The sequence below is a fragment of the Athene noctua genome, chromosome 11, assembly GCF_965140245.1.
Source record: "Athene noctua chromosome 11, bAthNoc1.hap1.1, whole genome shotgun sequence".
Taxonomy (NCBI): Eukaryota; Metazoa; Chordata; class Aves; order Strigiformes; family Strigidae; genus Athene; species Athene noctua.
The window spans coordinates 15,790,026-15,812,748 of NC_134047.1; the positions used below are offsets into that span (position 1 = coordinate 15,790,026).

Here is a 22,723-nt window from a genome sequence, read left to right on the forward strand (position 1 = left end):
AAAGGGCCATACATTGCCCTCTGTAATGGCCATATATATGTGTATATACACATATATAACTATTTCGCAGTGATCAGAAGCGTGGTCTGTGGGCTGGAGCTGCACTGCAGTGTGTGTGCGGAGCAGGGAATATCTCCCAGCAGGTCTGGAGGAAGCCACGGCTCAGGGCTCTGCCAAGCCGGCGGCTCTGCGGCTCGGCCCTGGGAGGCACAGGGTTAACTGGAGCGGGGACTTGGGGGAAGTGTTGTGCCAGCTGGAAAGGGGTGGAGGGATGCAGGGAGATGAGACACTTGGCCAGGGCTGGGTTTATGGTAAGGGCAGGTAGGAAAGGCATAGTCAGGGAAGGAGAAAGGAGACTCCATCTCTTGAAGTGAGATGATGGTACTGACTGGGGTGGACTGAAATAAAGCTGGTTTTCAGGGAGGCAAGCCCAACTGCCAACAGACAGCCACTTTGCACAGCATTTTGAGGTTCCAGGGAAGTTGCACTGGACTCCCAAGTTTCCCTTGCAGTTCTGCCTTCTCCTCTGTGCCTGGGGAGCCCTAAGCTTGTCACTTTGCATAATGCTGGAGCTTGTATGCATGTCTTCATCTGGGGGAAGCTTTGAGGTGCTTCTGTCAGCAACAGCAACGACTGTAGGTGGGTTGAAGCACTGCAGAGCCCATCGTTGCAGAGCCTGTCCACATGCCCTCTTGTGTTTGCTGGGCCGAAAAGAGTTTAACTTTGCAGCCACTGCAGCCATCTGCACCTGCATCCGATGCCTGCCGCCCAAAGACAGAGCATAGATGGGGGCTGAGACAAACAACTTCCTGAGCTGGTTAAATCCCCGCTGACACCTCTGGGGTTTGACTTCACTGCTGGCAGTGATCACTGAGGCAACCCAAAACCATCTTGTGACTGCCCACTCTGTTTTTTCCCGGTGTTGCTGTATGGGATAGGGCAAGTCGCTTCACTGTTGCCTGGCTGAGTTTGTGCCACAGCAAAGCCAAGGAGCGTTTTGCCTGCTCGCCCTTGGGGAGTGGCTGCGTAGTTGGCTTGACCCTGCGCAAGTGGTTTCTGGAGTGAAAAACAAGAGTTTTTAAGAGCAGGCAGGAAAGGGAGGGGTTCTGCTGATGTGCAATTAATTGCTTTAAGATGTTCTGAAGCTGGCTATTCTGAAACTGGATGCTAAATATAAAACTAATACTACATAAATAAATGATGAAATACCAGTGACATCTGAAAAGCACTTTGGGATGCTCCAGTTAAGAACTTACATAAATAACATGTATTATTGTCATTCAAATTACTATTTTCCTTTTTTAGCACGCCTGTGCTTACAGAATGTTTTGAGAATGTCATATCTGGCAAAAATTCATCTGTCCCATAGAAACCAGTACCCTTTTGCCAATTTCTATTAACGCTATTATTTTCAGAGAAGGAAAAAATCAAGAAAAAAGCAAAGCTGTGCTGTCTTTTCATATCTCTGATGCTCTGCGGCAGACGCTCAGCTGGATGCAGGTGCAGCTCCACTGGTGTAGAGCTACGCTGATCCCTCCCTCTGGTCCCAGTACAGAAGGGCTGGATTTGAGCCAGGATGTACCTGTGCAGGCAGGGACATGCGGGACTTCAGGTGTTGTGTCTGGGGACTGGAGATGCTGTGGCAGTCTGTACTGAGCTGTCACTGGTGTCTCTCACACAGAAGCACTCCGTGATCCTGAGGAAGGTCAGGGCACAGGGGACACGGGTACTGAAAGCAATCTCAGATGCTTGCTCTAATTCACTGTCCTGTGCAGGAGCAATGCTGGACCGCCTCATGTGTGTACTTATGCCAAAGATGGGCCATGCCCCCAGCTACCACTCGCCTCTGATGGTGCTTTTCCTATTCTCTCTGCACTTCTTCAGCACATCATTTTCCAAGGTGATGTGTGAAGGTGAAGTGCACGTGGGCTGGAGTGGCAGCACTGCCTCGCAGCCTGGGCCACTCACAGGTTGGCTGTGAACTCTTGCTGCTTCATTGTGCGAAGCTTCTTTCTGAGGTCTGTTTCCTTTGCTTAAGTGATTATGCAAGAATCTCGAGCTTTCAGAAAAAAACAGCCTTCCTGGCCTTTGTGGCTGCAGAACTAAGTTTCAAAATGTGATCTGCAAAAGGCTGTGAAGTGCAGAGTCGACTTCTGAATAAGTGGAAGGGCAATGAAGAGACATACACTGATTATCCTGACTTGCTGTAATTTCTAAGCCAATTTGAAGACATTTCAAGGCCTGAATTAGTTTTATTTGACAGGCCCAATAATAAAAAGTTGATGTCAGTGTAGACATACAAACATTTACCTGTCATTATTGGGCCTGTCAAATAAAACTAATTAGACTGCTTCTTCAAGCCTTCTCCAAGCTGATGTCTTGCACTGATGCTACGCCACTCTCAGTGGTCTCAGAGTTTCTCAGAGACAGTGCTGATAACTGCAAACACTTGCTTTGTCCCTAGAAAATTGGACGTTACATTGCAAAAAGGGACAGCCAAGTTACAAAATACCCAGAACCCAGTCAGCCCTGTGTAGTGCTCAGATAAGGTTCTGCTGCCACCCAGGGCCATTGATGCAGGAGAGAGGTGTGGGTCGGTGAGATTTTTTTGTACAGAACTTGAGCAGGGTGGAGGGAAGCAAAGGAGAGGGGGCAGGCTTTTGCTCCACACTTTGGGATGGAAAGCGTGAGTCATTTCCACTGCAAACGTTTTCTTGAGAGTGCCAGGACTGTGCACCCATCATCCCCTTCTGCGCCACATGGCTTTTGATTTCTCTGAAAGCTCCTGTCAGATGCAGCCATCTCCATTTAACACGGAGCAGGGGAAAGAGGGGTACAGCAGCCTTGTGCTGTCTGCACTGTGTTTCAGAGTTGGAGTGTGGCCCAGACTGGCACATAACTCCTGTGTGGAGATGGGAGCACGGGGACTCTCACCCAGACCCCCTGGAAATGATGCACTTGCAGCTGTGTCTCCTGCGGTCCAGCCGCTGGGCTCCCTTTGCCCCATGTGCCCATTTCTGGGTGTAAAAGAGACAAAGAGAGTCCTGCAGCTTGCTGTGGGGGTGCTGAGGACTGGGGAAGGGAGAGTGCTTGCCTGGACCACAGCTGGGGAAACATTTGTTTCAAGTATATAGGACGAATACTGCAGAGGAAAAAGGAGATGCTGGGGTATCCTGCTGAAGGCATCACCTAACAAGTCCTTGGAGAGCCCGCACTGCCCAAGGGAGAATCTGCCTGCTGGGAGAGAAGAGCCCTCGGAGGTCTGGCATGACACAGATCTGCTCCTGTGTGTTGGTCCCGCCCGTGCAAGCCTGTGTCCTGCTTTCCTCTTTCTGCTCTGGGCCACAGAGCCTCCTCATGCATCCATGTGCTGTGAGTGTCCACACAAGGCAGCGCTGCCGGCTCCGCTCTGGGATGCAGGATTTGTCTGAGCAGGGAGTGGGGTGCTGGATGAGCTGCCCTGCAGCAGGCAGTGCCCACTGGGCAGGCTGGGGCCCTGGCAGCATCATGTTGGAGCCTCCTGGCCTCCCTGTCTCCCGCCTCTCACAGGCACACAGCCCCAGCCTTTGCACAAGCCCTGCTTCCCATGACATCACCTCTGCACTCCCCTGCCTCCCGCGCAGCCCCATCCCCAGTGAGCAAAACCCACATCCCCCAGCCCACCCGCCTCTGCACCACCTTGGACCAGCTCCTGATACTCTTCCCTCTTCCTGCTTCCCTCACTGCTCCTCCTCCTGAAGTTTTACTCCCCTGGCATTTCACCAAATGCTCAGTGTGTTTGTATGTCCATCTTATAGCCTCTCTCTCCCCTGTCCCAGGTGCAGACATTACCCCCATGATCTCAAGCTCAGCATTTTTGTGCCTTCAGCACAGCCAGGATTCCTGTCTGGACATTCCTCTTGTGTTTTTAATCTTCCTTCTCTCTGGCCAGTGTAAAAATAGTTTTGGCCTGCTCGTGCCCAGCTTTATTGACTATTTTTCATCGTTGTGGTTTTACCGTAGCCCATCTCTGCACATGTTGCCCTGGGCCCTGCTGTTATATCCAGCTGAGTGCTGGGTTTGCAGCAGGTTCATGGGCACAAGCTCCCTGTCACCTGGTGAGAGCTGCTTCATTGCCTCCTTTCTGATTTCCTCCCAAAATGTGGCTTTGCTGAGAAGCCCACAAACCTCTTGGCAGCAGCAAGGCTGTGTCGTGTTGTGACTGCTGCCATGTGTGCTGACTCGCACTGTCTCCCTGTTCACCCTTCCTCCCCCATTTCTGTTTCCACCTCTTCCCTCTCTACTGTGTTTTTGAATGCAAAGCCTTTGGGGCACAGACTTTATTCTGGCTTTGCACAGGGTTATGGTGGTTCCAGGCACTAGATAGCCAAGCTCAGGGTTTCCCACTTTTTCGTTGCTCTTCCTTATGCCCAGGTTCCTGGAATGATGAATTATGTGTGATTCTCAGCTTTTTAAAATGAAGCTCTGTGGCCTTCCTGAAAGCTTGAATTTGAGCATGTAAATGGTTTCAGACAGCAGTGCATGAACTGGGAGCAGAAAAAGCGAAGAGTCACAAATGTGCTATTAGGAAAAAAAAAAAAAGCAGCTATTAAAGACCACATAAATTGAGAGAGTCCTGACCTGAGATCTTTGAAACCCTGGCTTCGGAAAAGTGCTTTTTATGGGTAGAAATTCCTCAGTTCTGTGTGCCCATATGGTTTGCCAAGTGAATTTTCTCAGTTCCCAGGCACCATTTAAATTCTCCCATGTACTGTCAGGTTTCATGAACAAAATGAAAATTGAGGAATTCTCTTTGCTGTCAGTGAGGTATCCTCACGTTTCCAGATTGTGTATTGCAGTGGGAAATGGTTCCTCTTTGCCCTGGGCTGTTGCTAGTCTTAGAAGTGATGTGACCGTGACTAGTATGTTCAAAGGGTAGTTGTACACTTCTGTTTTTTCCCCCCTTTAGCTTTTAATCAATTCCATCTGTTTTCCCCCCCCTTTAGCTTTTAATCAATTCCTCAGATTGCCTATTTTCTGTGTATTTCACCTACATGGCCCTTTGGGATTTGTTTTAAAATCCGGGCTTTGCTAGGCTTTCTGCGAAAATGCATTACAGAGTTGCAACCGATGAGGCAGTAAATAGGCTGTAAAATACTTCCTAAATTTTGGGGAACAGTTGTGCAGTTGGAGACAATGTATTTATATGTACATGTCGTCCTTCTATCTAGCCACTCTAAGGAACCATCACTTTTAATATTTGGATCACTTATGTCTCTCTAGCTGCTTTGTGAGGGTGGATGCATGCACTGGGTTGAGTTTTGTTTCTGAGGAAGTAAGAAAACACCATGTCTCGGGTGGTGCCGAACCCGCAAGTTTTTTCAGTGGAAGGCACGGAGGAAGCGTTGCAGGGCCGGCTGCGCCAGGCGGGGATGGAGCAGAATGTGCGTGTGTGCTGGCCCTTAGTGCCCTGAGAAGCGAAAGCTGGGCGGTGCTGGGGGTTGCTCTGGGCTTGGCTTCTGCTGTGCAATGGGAAACGTGCGCTGGCAGCCGATGCGGGGCTCGTGTCAATGCAAAGGGACAACCAAATGGGTTAAAGCAGAGCCAAACCAGCCTGGTTTGCCATTTTCTTCTCTGGATGTTATTTTAAATGCGAGCCAGCCTGGAAGGACTGAAAATACAAAAGCTTTCTGACAGTTTTCCTTTGGCCACTGTTTTAAAAAAACCCTTGAGTGAAACGTTTTCCTTTCACTTTCCGTATGTTTGCATCATTGGATTACACCTGTTGTAATTCTTCAAGAAAATGATCTCCGAAAAAGGTTAATCATATAATAAAAACATTGGCACGTTTGTATGGTATACAAATGCAGGACACCCGAGAACAAGTGGCTACTGTTTTTCAGGCAATAAAAGTTTAAAATAGAAGTAGCCTCTCCTTTACTTCCCCACATGAATATTTCCAGCTGTCATTGTAAACCCTTGTTTATAAAGCAAATATAAGGAATTTTTAAAGATTTGCAAATGGATGCAGAAAGGAGACAATTTAATCTGACTTTTTTAGATTCCCACCTCATGGTTAATGGGTAATTCCCTTGCTAAAACATTTCATTCAAACTCGCTCTGGTGGTTTCTATCCAGGGGGAGTTTGTGCTCAGGCTGGCAGAGGGCAGCGGGACAAGCAGGGCACTGAGGATGCGGACCTTTACTTGGGGTTTTCCTTGTGCCGGGCTATTTGTGCTCACGCTTGAGCAAAGGCAGAAGCTTGCGTTGGTGTTTGTGGGCATGCTTCTGTTGAAGTAATTTCATTGAATTTCCTGTTAAAATGCCGGCCAACTTGCTTGCTGGTGGAGAGTCAGTACTATAATAGCCAGGCTGTTGTTTCGCCTGTGCTGTTGTCCAAGAGGATCCTCGCGACCCAGCCTGGGTAGGGGCTCAAGCACTCAAGCATGGCAGACAGCCCTCTTCCTCGTGCTCCACATGGCCCCGTGGGCAGGGAGCAGCAGTCTCAGGGCAGAAGCAGAGGGACAGAGAGTGCAACCTGCTGTTGGGAACAGGCTGATGTGCGGGACTTCAACCAGGTTTTTTTTAAGAGGTGTGTGTGCTCATCTGGGAGAGCACAGTGCTCTCCTGTTATCTTTTGATTTTGATCGTGTCTGTTTATGTTTTTCCACCATGAGGACTTTCCCACGAGTCTTGATTTTTATCCCTGTGCAGTGGGCTGCAGTGCTTTGGGCTGGGAGCTGCTTCTGGCTGTGCTCAGGGTGCTGCAGCCGCAGGGGCCATGGGAGAAGGCAGCTCACCCCAGCCTGCCCACACTGCTGTTGCACAAGCCATAGGAGAAACCCAAGGAGCATCGCAGTGCACCCGTCTGCCTGTCCTGGGTGAATAGCTGCTGCGTGTATACCCGAGAACAGGATGGCTTTGCCAGCACTGCACGTTTTTTCTTGCAGAAATGGGTTGATTTTGTTGCTGGACTGGCAGCATTTCTTTGTTCTTGGATATTGGCTTTCCCCCTGGAGGAATTTGTGGTTTCTAAGACTCTAAGTACTTTAGTGTAATAGTTTTCCTTCTGCTTTCTTAATGACTTTGGTGGGTGCCATCTGCTGTTGTGACAGCACCGGGCAGTGCGAGGCTCAGCCCTGGATGCCAGGAGGTGTGTGGTTTAACCAAGCTTGTCAGAAAAACTAAGACTTTGCAATCTGATTTTCAGGGCTTAAACCCTAGGATGGGCCAAAGGGTGAAAAATATTTGTGATGGATCCCTCCTTACTCTGTAGGTCTGTTTGCAGGGGCACAGGCATGCCTGTCCCCACCAGGCAGTCAGCATGGTTTGGGATGGATGGAGGAGTCTGTATTTCCTCGATGGTGGGCAGGGGACAGGCCACATCCTTTCGTGAGCAGCTGCTTTGCTTGCAAACAGCTTGACCTACATCTTTTGGCTTCACTTTAGAGACGTTGCTGTGGTTCCTGTTGTGACCTGTGACAGCCTGGGTGCGAGCACGGCCAGCGTAACGCCGTGCTGCAGGTGACAGCGGGCTGCTGTGTGCTGAAACAGGGAAATCACACAGCTTGGGTAAGGAGAGCTCTAGGAACTGCATTTCTGAGAGCTCCGGAGGAGAAATGCCTGTCTGTAGGTGCTGCAAAGTCTATCTGAGTGACAGCTCTCTGCTGTCCTGCAGGCGTGCATCCCTCACCTCCTGGACCTCCCTGGGTCTCAGCACTCAGCACAGCCTCACGGGATACAGATCACAGCACCAGCCTGCACAACACGCGTTGTCCAATATCACTAATCCACAAGAGTGGAAGGGCTGTAGTGAGTTATTTTAAGGAGCTTTTGCATATCTCTGGTGGGCAGTACTTCACAGACTTTGAAGCCCCTCATGTGAGGATGTGGGATCCTTTTCAGTCCTCACCCTTCAATTGTCATTGAATCCCACAAGGGTCACTACCAGGACTGTGTCTTACTGGGCATCAGAGATGTCAAAGCTAGAAAAGAAATGTTATCAAAAACCCAACTTTTAAAAAGAACAGCTTTAGAAACAGAGTCCCAGTTTCAGGACCATGTTGCAAAATAAAAAAGGACTTAAAATATTGTGTAATCGGAAGGCCTGAGTTCAGCATACCCAAAGCCACTATTTAATGCCATAGCGATAGGAAGTTCTCTTAGAGGGAATCTAATTTACCATTACAGCTGCTGTCGGGGTGAGGTGAGACGAGGAGTTGGTGTAAGCAGTGCTTGGGCTCGTGGTGCTGCTTTAACCAGCTTATGCTGCTGAGTTTTGCTGGGACTGCTGCAGTGATTAGCAACAAAAAAAGTACATCGAGCAGGTCATCAGAGAGCCATATGCCTGGTCTGTAAGGTCCTGCCTGGGCTCATGGGGTGGCTGAGCATGGCCCCAGAGGTGCAAATGGGAGAGCAGCTTGAAAATGTCCGGTTAATTCACATTAATTTGCAAAGTTTGGCAAATTTTCAGAAGCACATAGTGTTATCCTGAAAAAAGTCCAGTGTTTCAGATGATTAACCAAATTCAATTAAGCATTTAAAGAGCATGAGACAGACTGAGAGCAAATGGGTTGCTTTTATTCATCTACATGTTGGGTTTTTGGGACTCCTATTTTTCAGATGATCTCTTTCTTTTTTTTACAAGGTTCCCATGCAGCTCAGGTCCTGGATGCAGGGGGAAGAGGAGCTCCATGTCAGTGTGGCTGGCAGCAGGCAGCACTGGGGCTGGCAGCGTTTGCCTCCCTATGCCCAAATCCCCTGTGCCCGTGGGAGCTGGGCAGCAGCACCCAGCCACTCCAGCACCCAGCATGGGCTCTCTGCTGAGTGACCTTTGTCCTTCCCACCAGTACTCTGGTGGGCTTCTCCCACCATGGCTGCAGTGCTTCTGCTGGTGCTAACACAGCACTGAAACTTGTGAGGTTTCTTTCAGGACTGTGTATCAGTGAAGCGAAGTTTCCAGAGAGCGATTAAGAGGGAACTGTTTCAGATATCTGAGCTAATCCATGCTGGATTCCTGCAGCATGGAAAAGAGACATTTTGAATGCAAAACTCTCAGGGGCAGGAAGTGTATTTTCCCCAGCAAAGAGTAAGAGTATCTTCAAGGACAGCCAGAAGCATGGCAGAGCGGGTGCTTGGCCAAAGGCTGTGCAGAAATCGCTCTGCCCAGAGGCTTGCACAGGACCCAGGCATCACTTACATTAGTAAAACAGGCCTTAACTCCACATAGGTTCTGTGCTGTCCTTCATCAGAGAGATGCTGGGATGTTTTTCTGCTGCTGGGATGTAGTACTGGGAAACACAGCATGGAAGGTGCTGGCCTTGCATTTCTGAAGTGCTGTGGGGAAAAGCTTTCATCTTGGTTTAACTTTCTGAATGTATTAAAAGCTCACCAGTCATGCACCTGGGACAGAGGAATGGCCCCTGCTTGGTGGGACTGATCCTTTGGGTGAGGGAAGCCAGAGGCAGCCTAAAAGAGATGGCTGCCTTTGCTACTCCAGCCCAATGGACCATCTAGGTTTGCTACAGACCCTGGATTTTTATTCTCTTTTTACCATGTGCCAGACTATGGTGAAAAAGGCAATTTTTTTCTACAATTCTTTGATTTTTTTTAAAAGGTGCTGGTGTATGGGAACATATCACCACACAAAGATTTTCTGCAACATTTCAGAAAAAGATTAAAACAAGACTAAAATATGACCATCCCCAAATAGATTCTGCATGGGGCCGTTACCCCCTTGCGTGACAACTGCCTCCCTGAAGTGCCAGCTCCACTTCAAAGCAGGAGATGCTCAGTTGTCATTAAAGCAAAACCCTGGCTCACAGTTGCTGCAAAGGGCTTGAATTCCAGAGACTCAGGAGCCAAAGAGACAGACAGAAACCCTTTGGCTATGATTGGTTTTGGAAGAGCAATGCTAATTTCTTGACTTATTTCACAAGTCACAGGCAATATTAAGCTGTTTGAATTCTTGGTGGTGTGGCTGTTTACCAAGTGGTGTTACATGATGCTGAGCTTTTGGTCCTCATTTTGAACTCATTTCTTTAGGCTTTAGGTTTTGCTGTCTTCAGCAAGAGACCTTGTGCCGTTCTCATTTTTAACTCAGGGCTAAGTCAACAGTTCATCCCAGCAAAACCATTCAGCTGGGCGGTAAAGTTTGCTGCTGATGGGGAAGCATCTGATGTTCCTCTTCCGAGTGGTAGAGAGCCCAAACGCCATCCGGCAAGGGTGTTATCATCAGAGGCATGTGCCTTCCTGGCATCACGTGGCTGCTGGAGGGGTTTCATAAACACTGTCCGTGACATGGACAGGCATCAAGATTTTAGCCAAGATTCAAAACAAGGCAAGGTTCCTGTATCAGAATTTGCTTCCCGTTTTATTGTGACCATTGACATACACAGTCAATGGTTTGCTTTTGGTGTGAAGTTTAAATTTTCACAGTTGCAGTGCTAAGTGCCTGGCTCTTGCTTATGAAACCTGAAGTCTAGAGCTGGGCAGCTGAGATGACATTTGTCCACTTCAGAAGTTGCCCGTGTGTTTTTCTCACCTTTTTTAAAGTTTTTTTTTTTTTCTGAACTTGTAACATGGACAAAAGTAATGCAATAACAAATGTAATGTCATTCTCCTAATAGTTTTTACTCATGACTCCAGGGATTTTGAAGAAGTTCCCTTTTTCTTCCCCGAAATGTAAGTGAGAGCAAAACCAGGCCCCAGATTTTTCCAGCCTTTGGCTATGGCTGAGGTGTGATTTATGGAGAGGGCTTTCCTGCCTTTCCAGAGGGATGCTGCTCTGCTCGAGGGGGGGTGTGAGATTCCTGCTCTGGAGGTCGTAGCGGCCGGCTTGCTCTCATCTCACCAGTGGCACATTTCCAGAGAGAGTGCGATTCTCATCAGCTCCTCTAGCAAAACCAGCTTGGAACTGAGCAGAGCCAGCATAGGAGGCTGTATTTCTTCCAAGCTGTACAGATGAGCTGCTCAAACATAAAGATGCTGAAGCCTGCAGCTGTTAAAGCTGTGGCCTGTCCAGGAGGATTTCTTGCTCCATTAAGAAATTAGAGACTGTGCTTAGACCAGAGCAGCACAGTGCTTTGTTTCTTCCAGTAGCTTATTACCAGGCACAAATAACTTAACCCCTTGTTTCCCTCTCTGCAAAACATGCACATTGGTGGTTACCTGCATCACATGAGTATCAGATGGCTGAATTCATGAGTAGTCTGTTGGTAACACAGTTTGAAATTGTCAGGCTGAATTAAGCACAAGATGTTAGTTACTAGTTATTTTATATATTATATATATGTAATTTTTTTCATCTTCTGTGTTTCCTGCAGGAAAAAACCAAAGTGGTTGAACCCTTGGACTATGAGAATGTGATCCTTCAACGCAAAGTTCAGATCTACAGTGATCCCCTCCGGGACCTGCTGATATTTCCGATCGAAGATGTATCTGTGAGTTTGCACTGGCTGTTTCTCATGTTTGAGGCTCACTTAACTCCAGTCCTGTTTACCTTGGAAAATTTCCACTGTTAACCACATGTTAATTTTGGCTGCATTACTGACACATAAAACCAAAATGACCCACTGGTGATTTGGGCCCACCACGTTTATTTAAAGCAAGTATCAAGCCCTGAAGACCCAGTTTGCACTGAAAACATGTTCTTTTTCCTGCAGATCTCAATCATCAGTCGACAAAGAAGGACTGTCCAGTCAACAGTACCAGAAGATGCTCTAAAGAAAGCTCAGAGTCTCTTCGTCAAAGAGGTGGGGGCAAAAGTCCATGCAATGCCTTACTTCAGCACTTTCTCCCTTAGGCAAGATGCACTTCTGGTCTGCGAGGTTGCAGATCACTTAGTTTTTCCTGTGTGGGAAGCGCCAGTTGCTGGCAGTCTGGCCGCACAAGATAGTTCTTTCACGTGCCTCTTGTGCAGCACTTCTTTGCAGTGGGTTTTGTACGCAGACAGGGTGTGTGGCTTTGCACCCCCTGCCTGAGCTGCAAGGTGCAGGCATGCAGCAGGGCAAGGGGTGGGTTACACACCCTCCCTGGAGCATCCTGAGTGCCACAGGTTGGTTCTGTAAAGTGCCGCTCTCTAGGATCATTCTCTCCAAGTCCAGTGGAACTAAATGCCAAGCAATGGTCATGGCGAGTTAGAGGCATTACATTTCCAAGGGCAAAAAATTGGTGTTTTGTGGAAAACAGTCCCCTTCCAATTCACTACTCCTTTTTTAAAGCCTTGGAACAATAGAAATACAAAATCAGTAGCTGTGTGCAGCAGGCCAGATGCTGTGTGATTTTGTTTCTGTGCTGAAAAGATTTCTTATGAAATTCTGTACTGCAATATAAATCAAGTGAAGCAGCTTGTTCAGACCCTGTCCACTTGTGCTTACCTCACCCAGCAGTCTGTAACCTTTCGGACTTGTGCATGGTTTTGTTTTGCTTGGTGTAGCTTTCAAAGGGCTGTATTGTTTTCCTTTCAGTGCATTAAAACCTACAGCTCAGACTGGCACGTGGTAAACTACAAGTATGAGGAATACTCAGGAGACTTTCGGATGTTGCCATGGTAAGTGTCGTGCTCCCTGGGAATACTAATGCATGGTCACAGGGCTGGCGTTGGATCAGGCTTGGGAGAAACAGTCTGCCCTTTTGGCTGATGCCTGTCCCATAGGCAGCCTCCTGTCCAGGGGTATGTCACTCTGAAGGTTAGAGCGCCAGAGGTTCGTCTTATCGTGCCATTGTCACTCAGCTTTGTCAGGGAGATGCTGACAATATTGCCAGCACAGGCCATAACTTCACATCCTATCCACCAGCGTGCAAACATCCCCCTCCATCTGGGATGAGAACAGACTACAGTCTGGGCACATGGGAGGATAAATAGTGTTGGCAGTGTCTGCTCATCCCGAACTGGGAGCTATATTGTCCCCCTGGGTTGATGTTCTCTGCATGCTAGACACAGTGTTCCCATGCTGAGGAGATCTTCTTTGTGCCCCCTGTCACTGAAATGTTGTTTTACAACTTCAGTCCGGTGGTGTAGTATTGCTATTAATGCTGGCAGTGCTGGGGAGTTACGTGCTCTGAAATGCTGGGCTGTGCCAGTGATTCCAGCCTCAAAGCTAATCAGGTTTTTCAGACAGGCATGTACATCTTGGATTTCTGCCGGATTGTTTTTTTCTCGGTGGTTGTGCCTGCTCTGCTCCCACTCCCCATGCTCCATGCACGTCTGAACCACTGCTCAGGCTCCTTGTGTGCTGGCAGCTTGTTAAAGGCTTTTTCTTCTTTTCTTCAGGCTGAAGTGGGGCAGTTCTGAGGATCTTGCAGGGATATGAAGCAGCAATGGGGCAACACTATTGATCAAATCATATTAAAATTTGTGAATAATCTTGCAGTCTGATCTTGCTTCTTTTTTGACAAGATGGAAGATAGACTGGCCTGCTGCATCCATGTGCTGCATAAATGCAAGGCAGCAAAAGCTCTGCAGAATCAGACAGCTAACAAGGAGAAAACTAATTACATAGGGCTTATGCTTATTTTCCATGAAAGGCACTCAGAAGTTAGCTTTCTCCAGCTGTAAGGGGCTATAGGTGTCTTGAAATCTATTCTACAGGAGGACAGTTCTGCTGTGCTCTGTAGTCTGCAGTTTGGCTATTAGTTCTGGACCCAGCATCTGCTTGCTGGCTTGGAGGACCTTTGTTTCCCAGTCATTAAAAATGAAAATATGTTGTGATTTCAGCAAATCCTTTAGGCCAGACAAGATTCCAAGCCATGTATTTGAAATTGATGAAGACTTTGAAAAGGACGAGGTAAGGAAATTTCTTTTTTACGTGTTCCGCTCTAAGACCTGTTAAAAAGCAGATTTCACAAGGCAAAGTCAGAATTCAGTTCTCAGGAATGGTTTTCTGGTGAGATGCTTTGTAGTGTGGAGATGGGACCAAAACAGAGACAGTGATTTATTTCAAAGTATGGCAAGATAATCTCTTGAGCCAAGGGCCCCCTAAATTATCAGGAAAATTAGCTGTAATATTTCTCATGGCTTTTTCACTTGAAATATTGCCGCAGCAGAAGAGAAAAAAAGGAAGTCAAACAATTACTGAGTAAAATTCTTCATGTCCAGAATTAAAAGTGAGCAATTTGGTGTTCAACTATATTGAAATATTGGAGTCCACTTCTTTAAGTTTTATGCTCTATCAATTCTTAATAACATGTGCCCAGCATATTCAGTGTGTCAGTCCCATTATCCTGTGCAAGTGTTCAGAGGCATTTGCTTCCTCATGGAACTTGGTGTATTTGTGCTCGCCTGGTTGCAAGGAAGATTTACAGTCCTGGAGCTCTTCCATGGGGGTGAGATGGGGGCTCTTGACAACTGGGACACTTCAAACCTGAAGATCATTTTGGATGATGCAGATGCCATATTTCCTTGTGCATATCGCATTTCCTATAAAAGGGAGGAGTGGCATTTATCTATATCAAATACCCTGTGAAGCTTGATTGATTCATTAAGCAATTTTAGTTTATGGTAGGAAGAGTTCAGCCCAGCTGTTTAAAATCCACATAGCACCAAGATGCTACTTCTGAGGAATTTACAGAGGAAAAGGGAAGATTTGAAAGGGCTGTTTCATGCACGTTTCTCACAATTGCTGTATATGTCCCAGCACACCTCAGGTCTGGACTGTGATGGCTTTTTCCTAAATGGAAATGTATTTTCAAGTCTGGCCTTCATATTTTTTGGCGGTGTTGTCGGTTTGTATTACATCATTAACTTGAACTGTTACCGCTTTAATATTATCTAATTTGGGCTGGAGACAGAGCTGTGCACTATGTTATCAGCATGCCTCTGAAAAAAACAAAAGGACAAAAATATGCTATCAAAATTTGATGGAGACCTTTTTTCTTCTGGTCAGCGTCCCAAATACTCAAACAAGTGAAGTTACTGATGTTGGTTGTGGAAGAGTATTCCCAGTGCTTTGGCAGATATTTTGACATTTATCTCTTTTGGCATGGCCATATCTAAAGGCTTCTGTTACAGTTTCCTGATGGAGTGTTCACGCATCCATTAGAAGTATGTAATGGAAATTCAAGTAAAAGAAATCTCTTCATGACAAAAAGGTGAACCATTATAAAGGAGAAGTCATGGGTTGTTTTACCCAAGGAAATAAAGCATTAGACAATTTACTTTGTCATTGGAAGTTAGACAAGAAAAGAGTGCAAACCTGCCATCTAGGATGCAGGAGACAGTATAAACCAGTCCCTTCATAGCTCATCGGCAGACAATCCAGGTCCACCTCTCCTGCTGAGTCACTTGAAGTCCCAAGGTGAGGTTTTTTTCACCAGTCTGGGATCTCATTTCCCTCCCTCCCCAGTGGAGGTCAGTGTCAGGTATGGATGGAGGGCTGGTCTCCCCTTCTGGGACCAAAGGCAGGAGCAGAGATGGAAATCCCAGCTGGTATGCCCAGAATAGCTTGCTTGGGTCACTTGAAAATTGTTGTTTTGGTAAATGTGAAACCAGTCAGTTACATTTCAGCTATTGGGATTTGGTGCAGTTTGCCTAAATTTAAAATGAAGACTGGATTTATACAAAAAGAAATGACAAAGTAAGTTTGGTGTTTGGCATTTTGCAACTTCCTAAACAGACCATTTTGAAAATTTCCTTCTTCCCCAGGTTCTTGAAATACTGTGTAAGAACCAACATGCATTTCATCATTGCAAAGTTGCTGTGAGTTTTATCAGTGTAATCTTTCTTGTTCAAAGGTGACCCAAACTATCCTGTTTTGCCTCTTTCTTGGAAAGAGATAACCCTGAAATTTTTTGTGATAATACTGTAGCTGTGAAAGTTACACATACATGCTACATGGTGCTGTATTGCTGTAGTTAAAACTGTATTGCTTTGCAGGGTGGAATATCCCTTGTGTCCAAGGGGAATTTTGCATGAGAGGCAGTTTACCTGACTTCCTCTTTTTCTGATATTTTGCTCTTTTTCAGGATTCCTCGTCCCTGTGCTCCCAGAAGGGTGGTGTGATAAAGCAAGGCTGGCTGCACAAAGCAAATGTAAATAGCACAATCACTGTTACCATGAAGGTGAGTTTGATCCAGCATTACGTTAATCATGAAGGAGACACGAAGTTAAGTTCAGACCACATCTCTAAAGCTAACAGCAGTGCAACGGGTGGGTTTGGGTTTGGGCTTGGGCTTGGGCTTGGGCTTGGATGGGTGACTGTCCCTCTTGTAGAGTATCCCAAGGTGGACTGGAAAACCGAGTCTGGTAACAGTTTTTGATCCTTCCCTCCCCAGAATATAAGACCAATGCACTTCCAATCATGACAGGCAAGCTGAACAAAAAAAGGTGAAGCATGTTATAATGAACCAGATTGTTTTCTGAATGAGCAGCCGAGGCCCAGAAGAGGAAGGCAATTTAAATAACTGAAACAGCTGCCCTGCAAAGAAGACTTTCTGAATTGATAGTTTCCTTGCTGGTAGGAAATACTTACAAAGGCCAGCTTTAAATTAAAATGACAGGTCTTTGCTTTAAAAGCAGGGGTGATATCACTGAAGAGATGGAGCGTTACTGACCTAGAAGCAACAGCTGCATTGTCTCCTGTTCTCCGCTGTACGTAATCCAGCGTGACATTGCTTACATTTCGCAATGGAGGTTTTTAGTAATTCCACCGCAGGTTTTTGCTGTGGCAATGAGCCCATCTGTTGTTCCACCATGCAGCTGCCTTGTTACAGAATAGAGAGAATATTAGGGACTTATGCTCAACTGTGCAGCTGAAGGATGGCTGCAGTGAGGCTGCTTTGTAAGAATAATAGTAAATCTCAAAAAGCTCAGTTGTTCTGAGGCTCAATTCAACAAGTTGTGCTTTCAGGAAAAGTGGAACAGGACTGTTCATAGGGCTAATTTTAATCTGAGTTTTAAAATGACTACTCATGAGCTTGAAGGCAATAGACAGAGCAGGATTTTCTGATCTGCTGCTTTTCCAAGCAGCAAGCTTGAAGCCATTTCTGCTCCTTTAACGTCTGGAGGAGGTAGATATGCTCAAAGCAGTCAGTTGGGTCTGTTCGCCATATTGTTGGCCTCACTGCCCAGCACTTCAGACCCACTTTTCAGAGATGTTATCTGAACTACACTGGCTTCAGTTCAATTAATAAGTCTCCTGTAAAACTTGGATATCAAAGTACTGGAAATCAGTAGCCATTTTCTGAGCTGGTCCTGGTCGCTTCTGTGTCTTACAAAACAACTCCTAAGGCACATGCAAGAAATGTGAGGATTTTTAATGTCTTCACCTCTTTGAGAAGCTGCTGTGTTACTGCGGACGCAGACACATCCATCTTTTGAGTGCTGGTTCTTTCATTGCTGTGATGTGCTGAGCTGTTGGTACCTCACACAGTTGCTAAGAGTATGCAGAGTGTATTTTGTGAAGACCCAGCCCATGAGCAAACTGTAATTAGGCTAAAGCTGCCAACCTTTACTTCAGAGTAACCTTTCCTTTGTAGAGAACTTCCCTGTTTTGGCCCAGCTCCCTTGCTGTCTGTTTGCAGCATGTCAGTGTGCTGCATTACAACCATGGCGTCAAGATTTTCTCTCTCTCTTTCATCTCTGCCCACGTGGACTTCCCCAGTTCCCCAGCCATCCCTCTGCAATTGCAATGCTTACCAACAGTGTCTGTAGCCTGATCAGAGAGGATGTTCCCTCTGCTCCTAGGTTTATAGTATTCATTTCAGATGATCATAGTCTTCTGACAATTATTTCTGACAGCAGTGCTTACAAGGAGGAAAGATCATAGGAACAGTGTTTGCTGCTTGCTTTTGCATTCCCTTTTGAACAGAATTCAGAAGATGCAAATGGTTTAGGATGAAATCCGATACCCACAAGGAATATCAACCCTGTAATATCTGGAGATCTATCATGGCTTTCTGTAGCGTCCGCTGCCAGAGTTTCTGAGACTGATTCAGTAAAGTGCTACATCAGTGTTTAAGCTGGCTTAACGCTTAGCATACTTAGCTTTCCGTGTATTTTTATGCTTTATTGAACTGAAGATTTAGTTAAACCTTATAAAACTTAAAGCTCAAGAATCCTTGGAGGATGTCTACAGCTAACTAGTCATCTAAATGATGCCAGAGGTTACCTTTCAGAGGGCTTAGGTTATCTTTCAGAGCGTAATGCTCTCTTCCAGTTCTGTGTGAGTGGTTTTACTGAGCATGTGCTAGTGTCAGTAATGATGGGAGCAGGAAATTACTAGTAGTCTCCCATCTGGGATGAAAAATGCTGTGTTTATTCGTAGATCTTCCAGATATAAGAACAGTGGAGATACTCACAGTGCCGCTTGCCCAGCTTTCTTTGTGATTCTCCTAACAGAGATATCCACAGATATTCAGCAACTGTTAAATGAACCCTGCTCCTTACAGACCAATTATGGTGCTACCATAATTGCTGCCAAAATGTTCTCCTGAATTATAGTCCAGTGTCTTTTGGCTGACAAACATGAAGGAAGATGTTCTGAGATACTGGAGAGCTTTTATTTGTGAAAATCAGTAGCTCAAATATAGGAACACTTCTCTAAAACTGACTGCTTTTTGAGGTGAGAATTAAACACTAAGCCAAAGCCAGTTCATGCAAATAGGTTTGAATAATAAAAAAAGAAAAACAACAAACCCCCAAAAGACCAAGCAGTCGAATGGATTACAGTGTCCCTTGGCTTGCATTTGAGTGCTAGGAATTTCCACATGTCTGTTCCAAAGTCTTCCGGAGAATTGCTTTGTAATTCTAACTGAGGTCTTTATCAAAAGGACTCTGGAAATACCTGCTCTAGGGTGGGATGAATCTTCAAGTGATGTGCTGATCTGAATTTACTGTGCAGCATTACTTTGTAAGGATAAATGAGGCTGGAGCCAGCTGAGAGACAAGCTGGAAGCCCTGGGGCTCTACTTTAGATGGGCAAATTTATAATAACAACAAGGACATTAAAATTAAAGAAGATGATGAAATCTGTCTTTATAAAACCACATCATACTCAAAGGTTTGCATCTGCAACACTCTAGGGTCATCAGTGTTTCTTACAGTATTTTCTCAATAGCAGGAGGGCGGATACTGAAACTGTGGCTGTGGTTTGTGATATACAATAGAGTGAATACTTGCATGAGCAAGACTTTGTACTTTTGCAGGTATTCAAGAGGAGATATTTTTACTTGTCACAACTCACAGATGGCTCCTATATTCTCAATTCCTACAAAGATGAGAAAATTTCAAAAGAATCCAAAGGCTGTATTTTCTTGGATGCTTGCAATGACGTTGTTCAGGTGGGTGTGCTTTCTGCATGGCTGTACGTGGGCTTATGCACTGCTAGCTCTGAGACAGACATGCTTTCTAGAGTCTGTGCTGTCGAGGGGTGAAGGCGTGGATTTACAAACTAACCCAGAGCTGGTTTGCTCTGTCAGCTAATCTGATTAAAAAGCAGGTAAGGCATTTTATAAGGGTGCCATACTTTTGGCCAGGAAGACAGCAAGTGGAGGAACTGCTGTCAGAGTAAAACAGCAGCATTTCATTGTTACCTCTTCTGTTGTCTCCCTTCTCTGTCCATCTCCTTTAACTGGTTCGTGTAGGTCAGGTGCCTTCCAAGACACCCAGAGGGTTGAAGCCAGTAAGTAATTGATGTGACTTAGTCTAGGGCACCTTCTCTGTTTGCTGCTAACACCAGCTTTTTGTTTCTTAAGTTACATCCCAATAAGTCCACGCAAACATGCAGCCCTTTGAGACTTACAACCTGCAAAGGGCTTGTAAGGTTTTAGGAGCAGGTATTTGTACAGGGCTTAAACCTGGGTTTGCTTTGTTATGCTGAGAGTGGAGTGCAGCAGTGGATTGCTGCTGTGCCTTCTGCTGTTGCCATTTCTGCAGAAGCTTCGAGCACTGAGTGTGGTGGAGCTGGTACAGGGCAGCTTAAATCTCTCCAGCGGTTTGCTTCAGCACGGATGAGTCAGAGCTGTGTGTTTCCGTTTATCTTTCTGAACACAGTAAAAGCAGTAGTGCACATGTCTCAGTGATGTACAGGATGTACTTCCCAAGTTGCATCAGATTTGCCTTTACTTCTTGTTGGAAAATGCGGTTTAAAGGCCAACAGAGCTCAGAAAAGTTGCATTGAACCACTTGCTTTTAAGATAGATGCCTCTAAGTGTCCTGGCTTGCAACATTACTCACTGTGTCAGACAAATCCAGTTCCTGGCTTCTCTGGGTAAATATTAAAGCTCTGACGACATAAGAACGAGCTTGCTTCTGCTTCTCAGTGCAGTGTCTGTGGTTCAGTCTGGCTTTCTTCCACTCTCAGAGTAGCTGGCAAGTGTGGAGCTGCTTGATACTGTTTGATCGCAGCCATGAAACCCTTTGTGACTACTGCAGGAGAGACACTGGGTCAAGGAGGGTGCTTGCGCTGTACTTCATGGTGTTTCAGTTCAGGATGCTTTCACAGAGAGGAGCCTTATGGCAGGTACTGTGCTGATTCACTGGGGATGATGTAATATGAATCTTTCTCTTCCTTATTTGTTCAGTGTCCTAAGATGCGCCGTTATGCATTTGAACTGAAGACAATAGACAAGTACAGCCACTATCTCGCAGCTGAAACTGAGCAGGAGATGGAAGAATGGCTGGTAACTCTGAAAAAGATCATTCAGAGCAATACTGACAGTTTGGTGCAAGAGAAGAAAGATACGGTGGAATCTGTGCAAGGTCAGTTTATAACACCTACCTTTACCCTTCTCCAGCAGGACTCAAGCAATGTGCCTGGAGAAGTGTGTATTTTTCTTTCTGGATTAATAACAGGAATTGTGGATGACACATGATATCAGGCAAATGGGCTTAGTATAATGCAGACGATAGTCTGAGGAATAAAAGCAGAGGGAAACATGACCCTTCTTCTGGATGGGAAACCCATGGCAGGGTTTCAAGACTCCTGGAAAATTGGCTCTGTGCTGAAGTTCTGCTTTGGAAAGATACTAGCAGGCTGTATTAGTACACTCTGGTACGAGCAATGTATAGAAACATCTTGCTCCTGAGGAATGGCAAAGTGTTCATAAGCTGTTTCTCTCCTGTTGTATGCAACTATCACTGGATGTTTTCTGGCAGGGCAGTGCTCCTGCAGTTGTTTTGAACATCTGGTTTTTGTGTCCTTGCAGATGATGAATCAAGCACACAGGGAAAATCAGAGAACATCCTGGAGAGCCTGGAGAGAAGCATGCATCCGGAGTTGATGAAGGTATCATATTTGCAGAGACTGCTCTCCCGGCCTGTAGCTAGTTCTCTCTGCCATGTCTTTAAAAAGGGTTTTCTGAATTCTGTGTCTTCAGCTCTGCGGGAGCTGGGCAGGCACCAAGTGCTGCTGGGGTCTCTGTTATCTTATCTGCTTGTCTCACGGATGGAGCTTCGTGGTTTGAGGTTGCACATTTCTCACCTCCAAGTGTGGGGCCCTTAAGGAGGATCCAGACTTGGAGCAAATGAAGGGCCATTGCAGTCGGTACTGCTCATTCCTGCTCAGCAGGGGTGACCATCCTGGCTGTGAGAGCAGAGGGGCAGTGAGGTGGCAGCTGCCTCTGATATGATCCAGAGTGTGGTTGTCTACTTCTGTCTGCTTTCTCATTTGGCAGAGCCACATCACTTTACTGTCATTGTACCATGTTGATGGCTACAGCTGAGAAGCCTTGCATCATCTCATGCGTCACAAAAGGAACCTGAGATATATTTATTTTGTTTCCCTTTCATTATTTCCAAATAACGAATGTTTGCTTCTGTGTGCCCAGGCAGTAATATCAATACTTTCCTTTTTCCTAGTATGGAAGAGAAACAGATCAGCTGAACAAACTGAGCAGAAATGATGGGAGACAAAACCTCTTTTCTTTTGACCCAGAAGTCCAGGTAAACATCTGCATATTTGCAAGTGTGAGGTTTTGTTTTCTGTGCCTTGCCTGTTCCCTTGCATGGCTGCAGTGTTTGCCTGCAGATGCAGTGTGTTTCTCAGTGGACTGGAGAACAGAAGTGCAGCCCCTGTCCCTGTCAACAAGAGTTGAACAAGATGTCAATGCTCAGGTGACAGCTCAAATAAAGGGAAGACTCACAACAACCCCACACGTGGCCTCCCTCCAGCTTTGCTGGCTTCTGTGTGATGCGTCTTGTTGCTGCATTTCAAATCCATCATCTGGGCCTCTGCGAGGTTCTCATAGTTGCAGAAGCAGTGGAAGTGGTATTGCAAGAACACTTGCAACGCTGCGTGGGCTCAGCATGTCTGGAGTAAGGAGCAATGTTGTTAAAGCCCATGAATAGGGGTTTATAGGGAGAGACTCAGTCTTCAGGGAGTTTTCAAATGTAGGGGACATACAAGCAGAAAAAACACTCCATGCTCTTCTCATGCACTGGATTAGAAGTTCACTGACTATTGGTTTCTTTTCTTCTTGGCTTTGACATCTTTGCTGAGCTCTCTGCCGAGGTCCAGGTGTGGGATTTCAGTGGAATGAGCTGCAATTGTTAACACAGTTTTAGAGAATTGTTCCAAATTATTTCATAGTTTCTGGTTCTTCTGGCATGCTTTGTCTTGTTCACACCTGTAAAAAAGAACATTTTGGTTTAACAAGGAGAGGTAATTAGTCTTTAAAAGGTTTAGTTGTACAAAATGAGCTTTTCTCTTGGCACTTCTTTAGAACCTTTAACAGGAAGAAGATAAGCTTCCAGGAGGCTTTTATTTTTTAGAGAGAAGCTTTGAGAAGTTTCCTACATTCTAGTCAG

At 46.0% G+C, this 22,723-nt stretch overlaps 1 protein-coding gene across 9 annotated transcripts in view; it reads left to right on the plus strand.

The window, feature by feature from the left end:
• The window catches only part of DOCK11 (dedicator of cytokinesis 11), an 87,013-nt gene that overhangs the window by 7,371 nt on the left and 56,919 nt on the right, over positions 1-22,723 (plus strand). For all 9 annotated transcript variants that reach the window (XM_074915547.1, XM_074915551.1, XM_074915549.1 and 6 more), the window contains exons 2-10: positions 11,304-11,420; positions 11,643-11,732; positions 12,447-12,529; positions 13,697-13,766; positions 15,943-16,038; positions 19,123-19,257; positions 20,500-20,677; positions 21,124-21,203; positions 21,776-21,859. In XM_074915547.1, the coding sequence (XP_074771648.1) occupies positions 11,304-11,420; positions 11,643-11,732; positions 12,447-12,529; positions 13,697-13,766; positions 15,943-16,038; positions 19,123-19,257; positions 20,500-20,677; positions 21,124-21,203; positions 21,776-21,859 (933 nt within the window). The remainder of the gene's footprint in view (positions 1-11,303; positions 11,421-11,642; positions 11,733-12,446; positions 12,530-13,696; positions 13,767-15,942; positions 16,039-19,122; positions 19,258-20,499; positions 20,678-21,123; positions 21,204-21,775; positions 21,860-22,723) is intronic.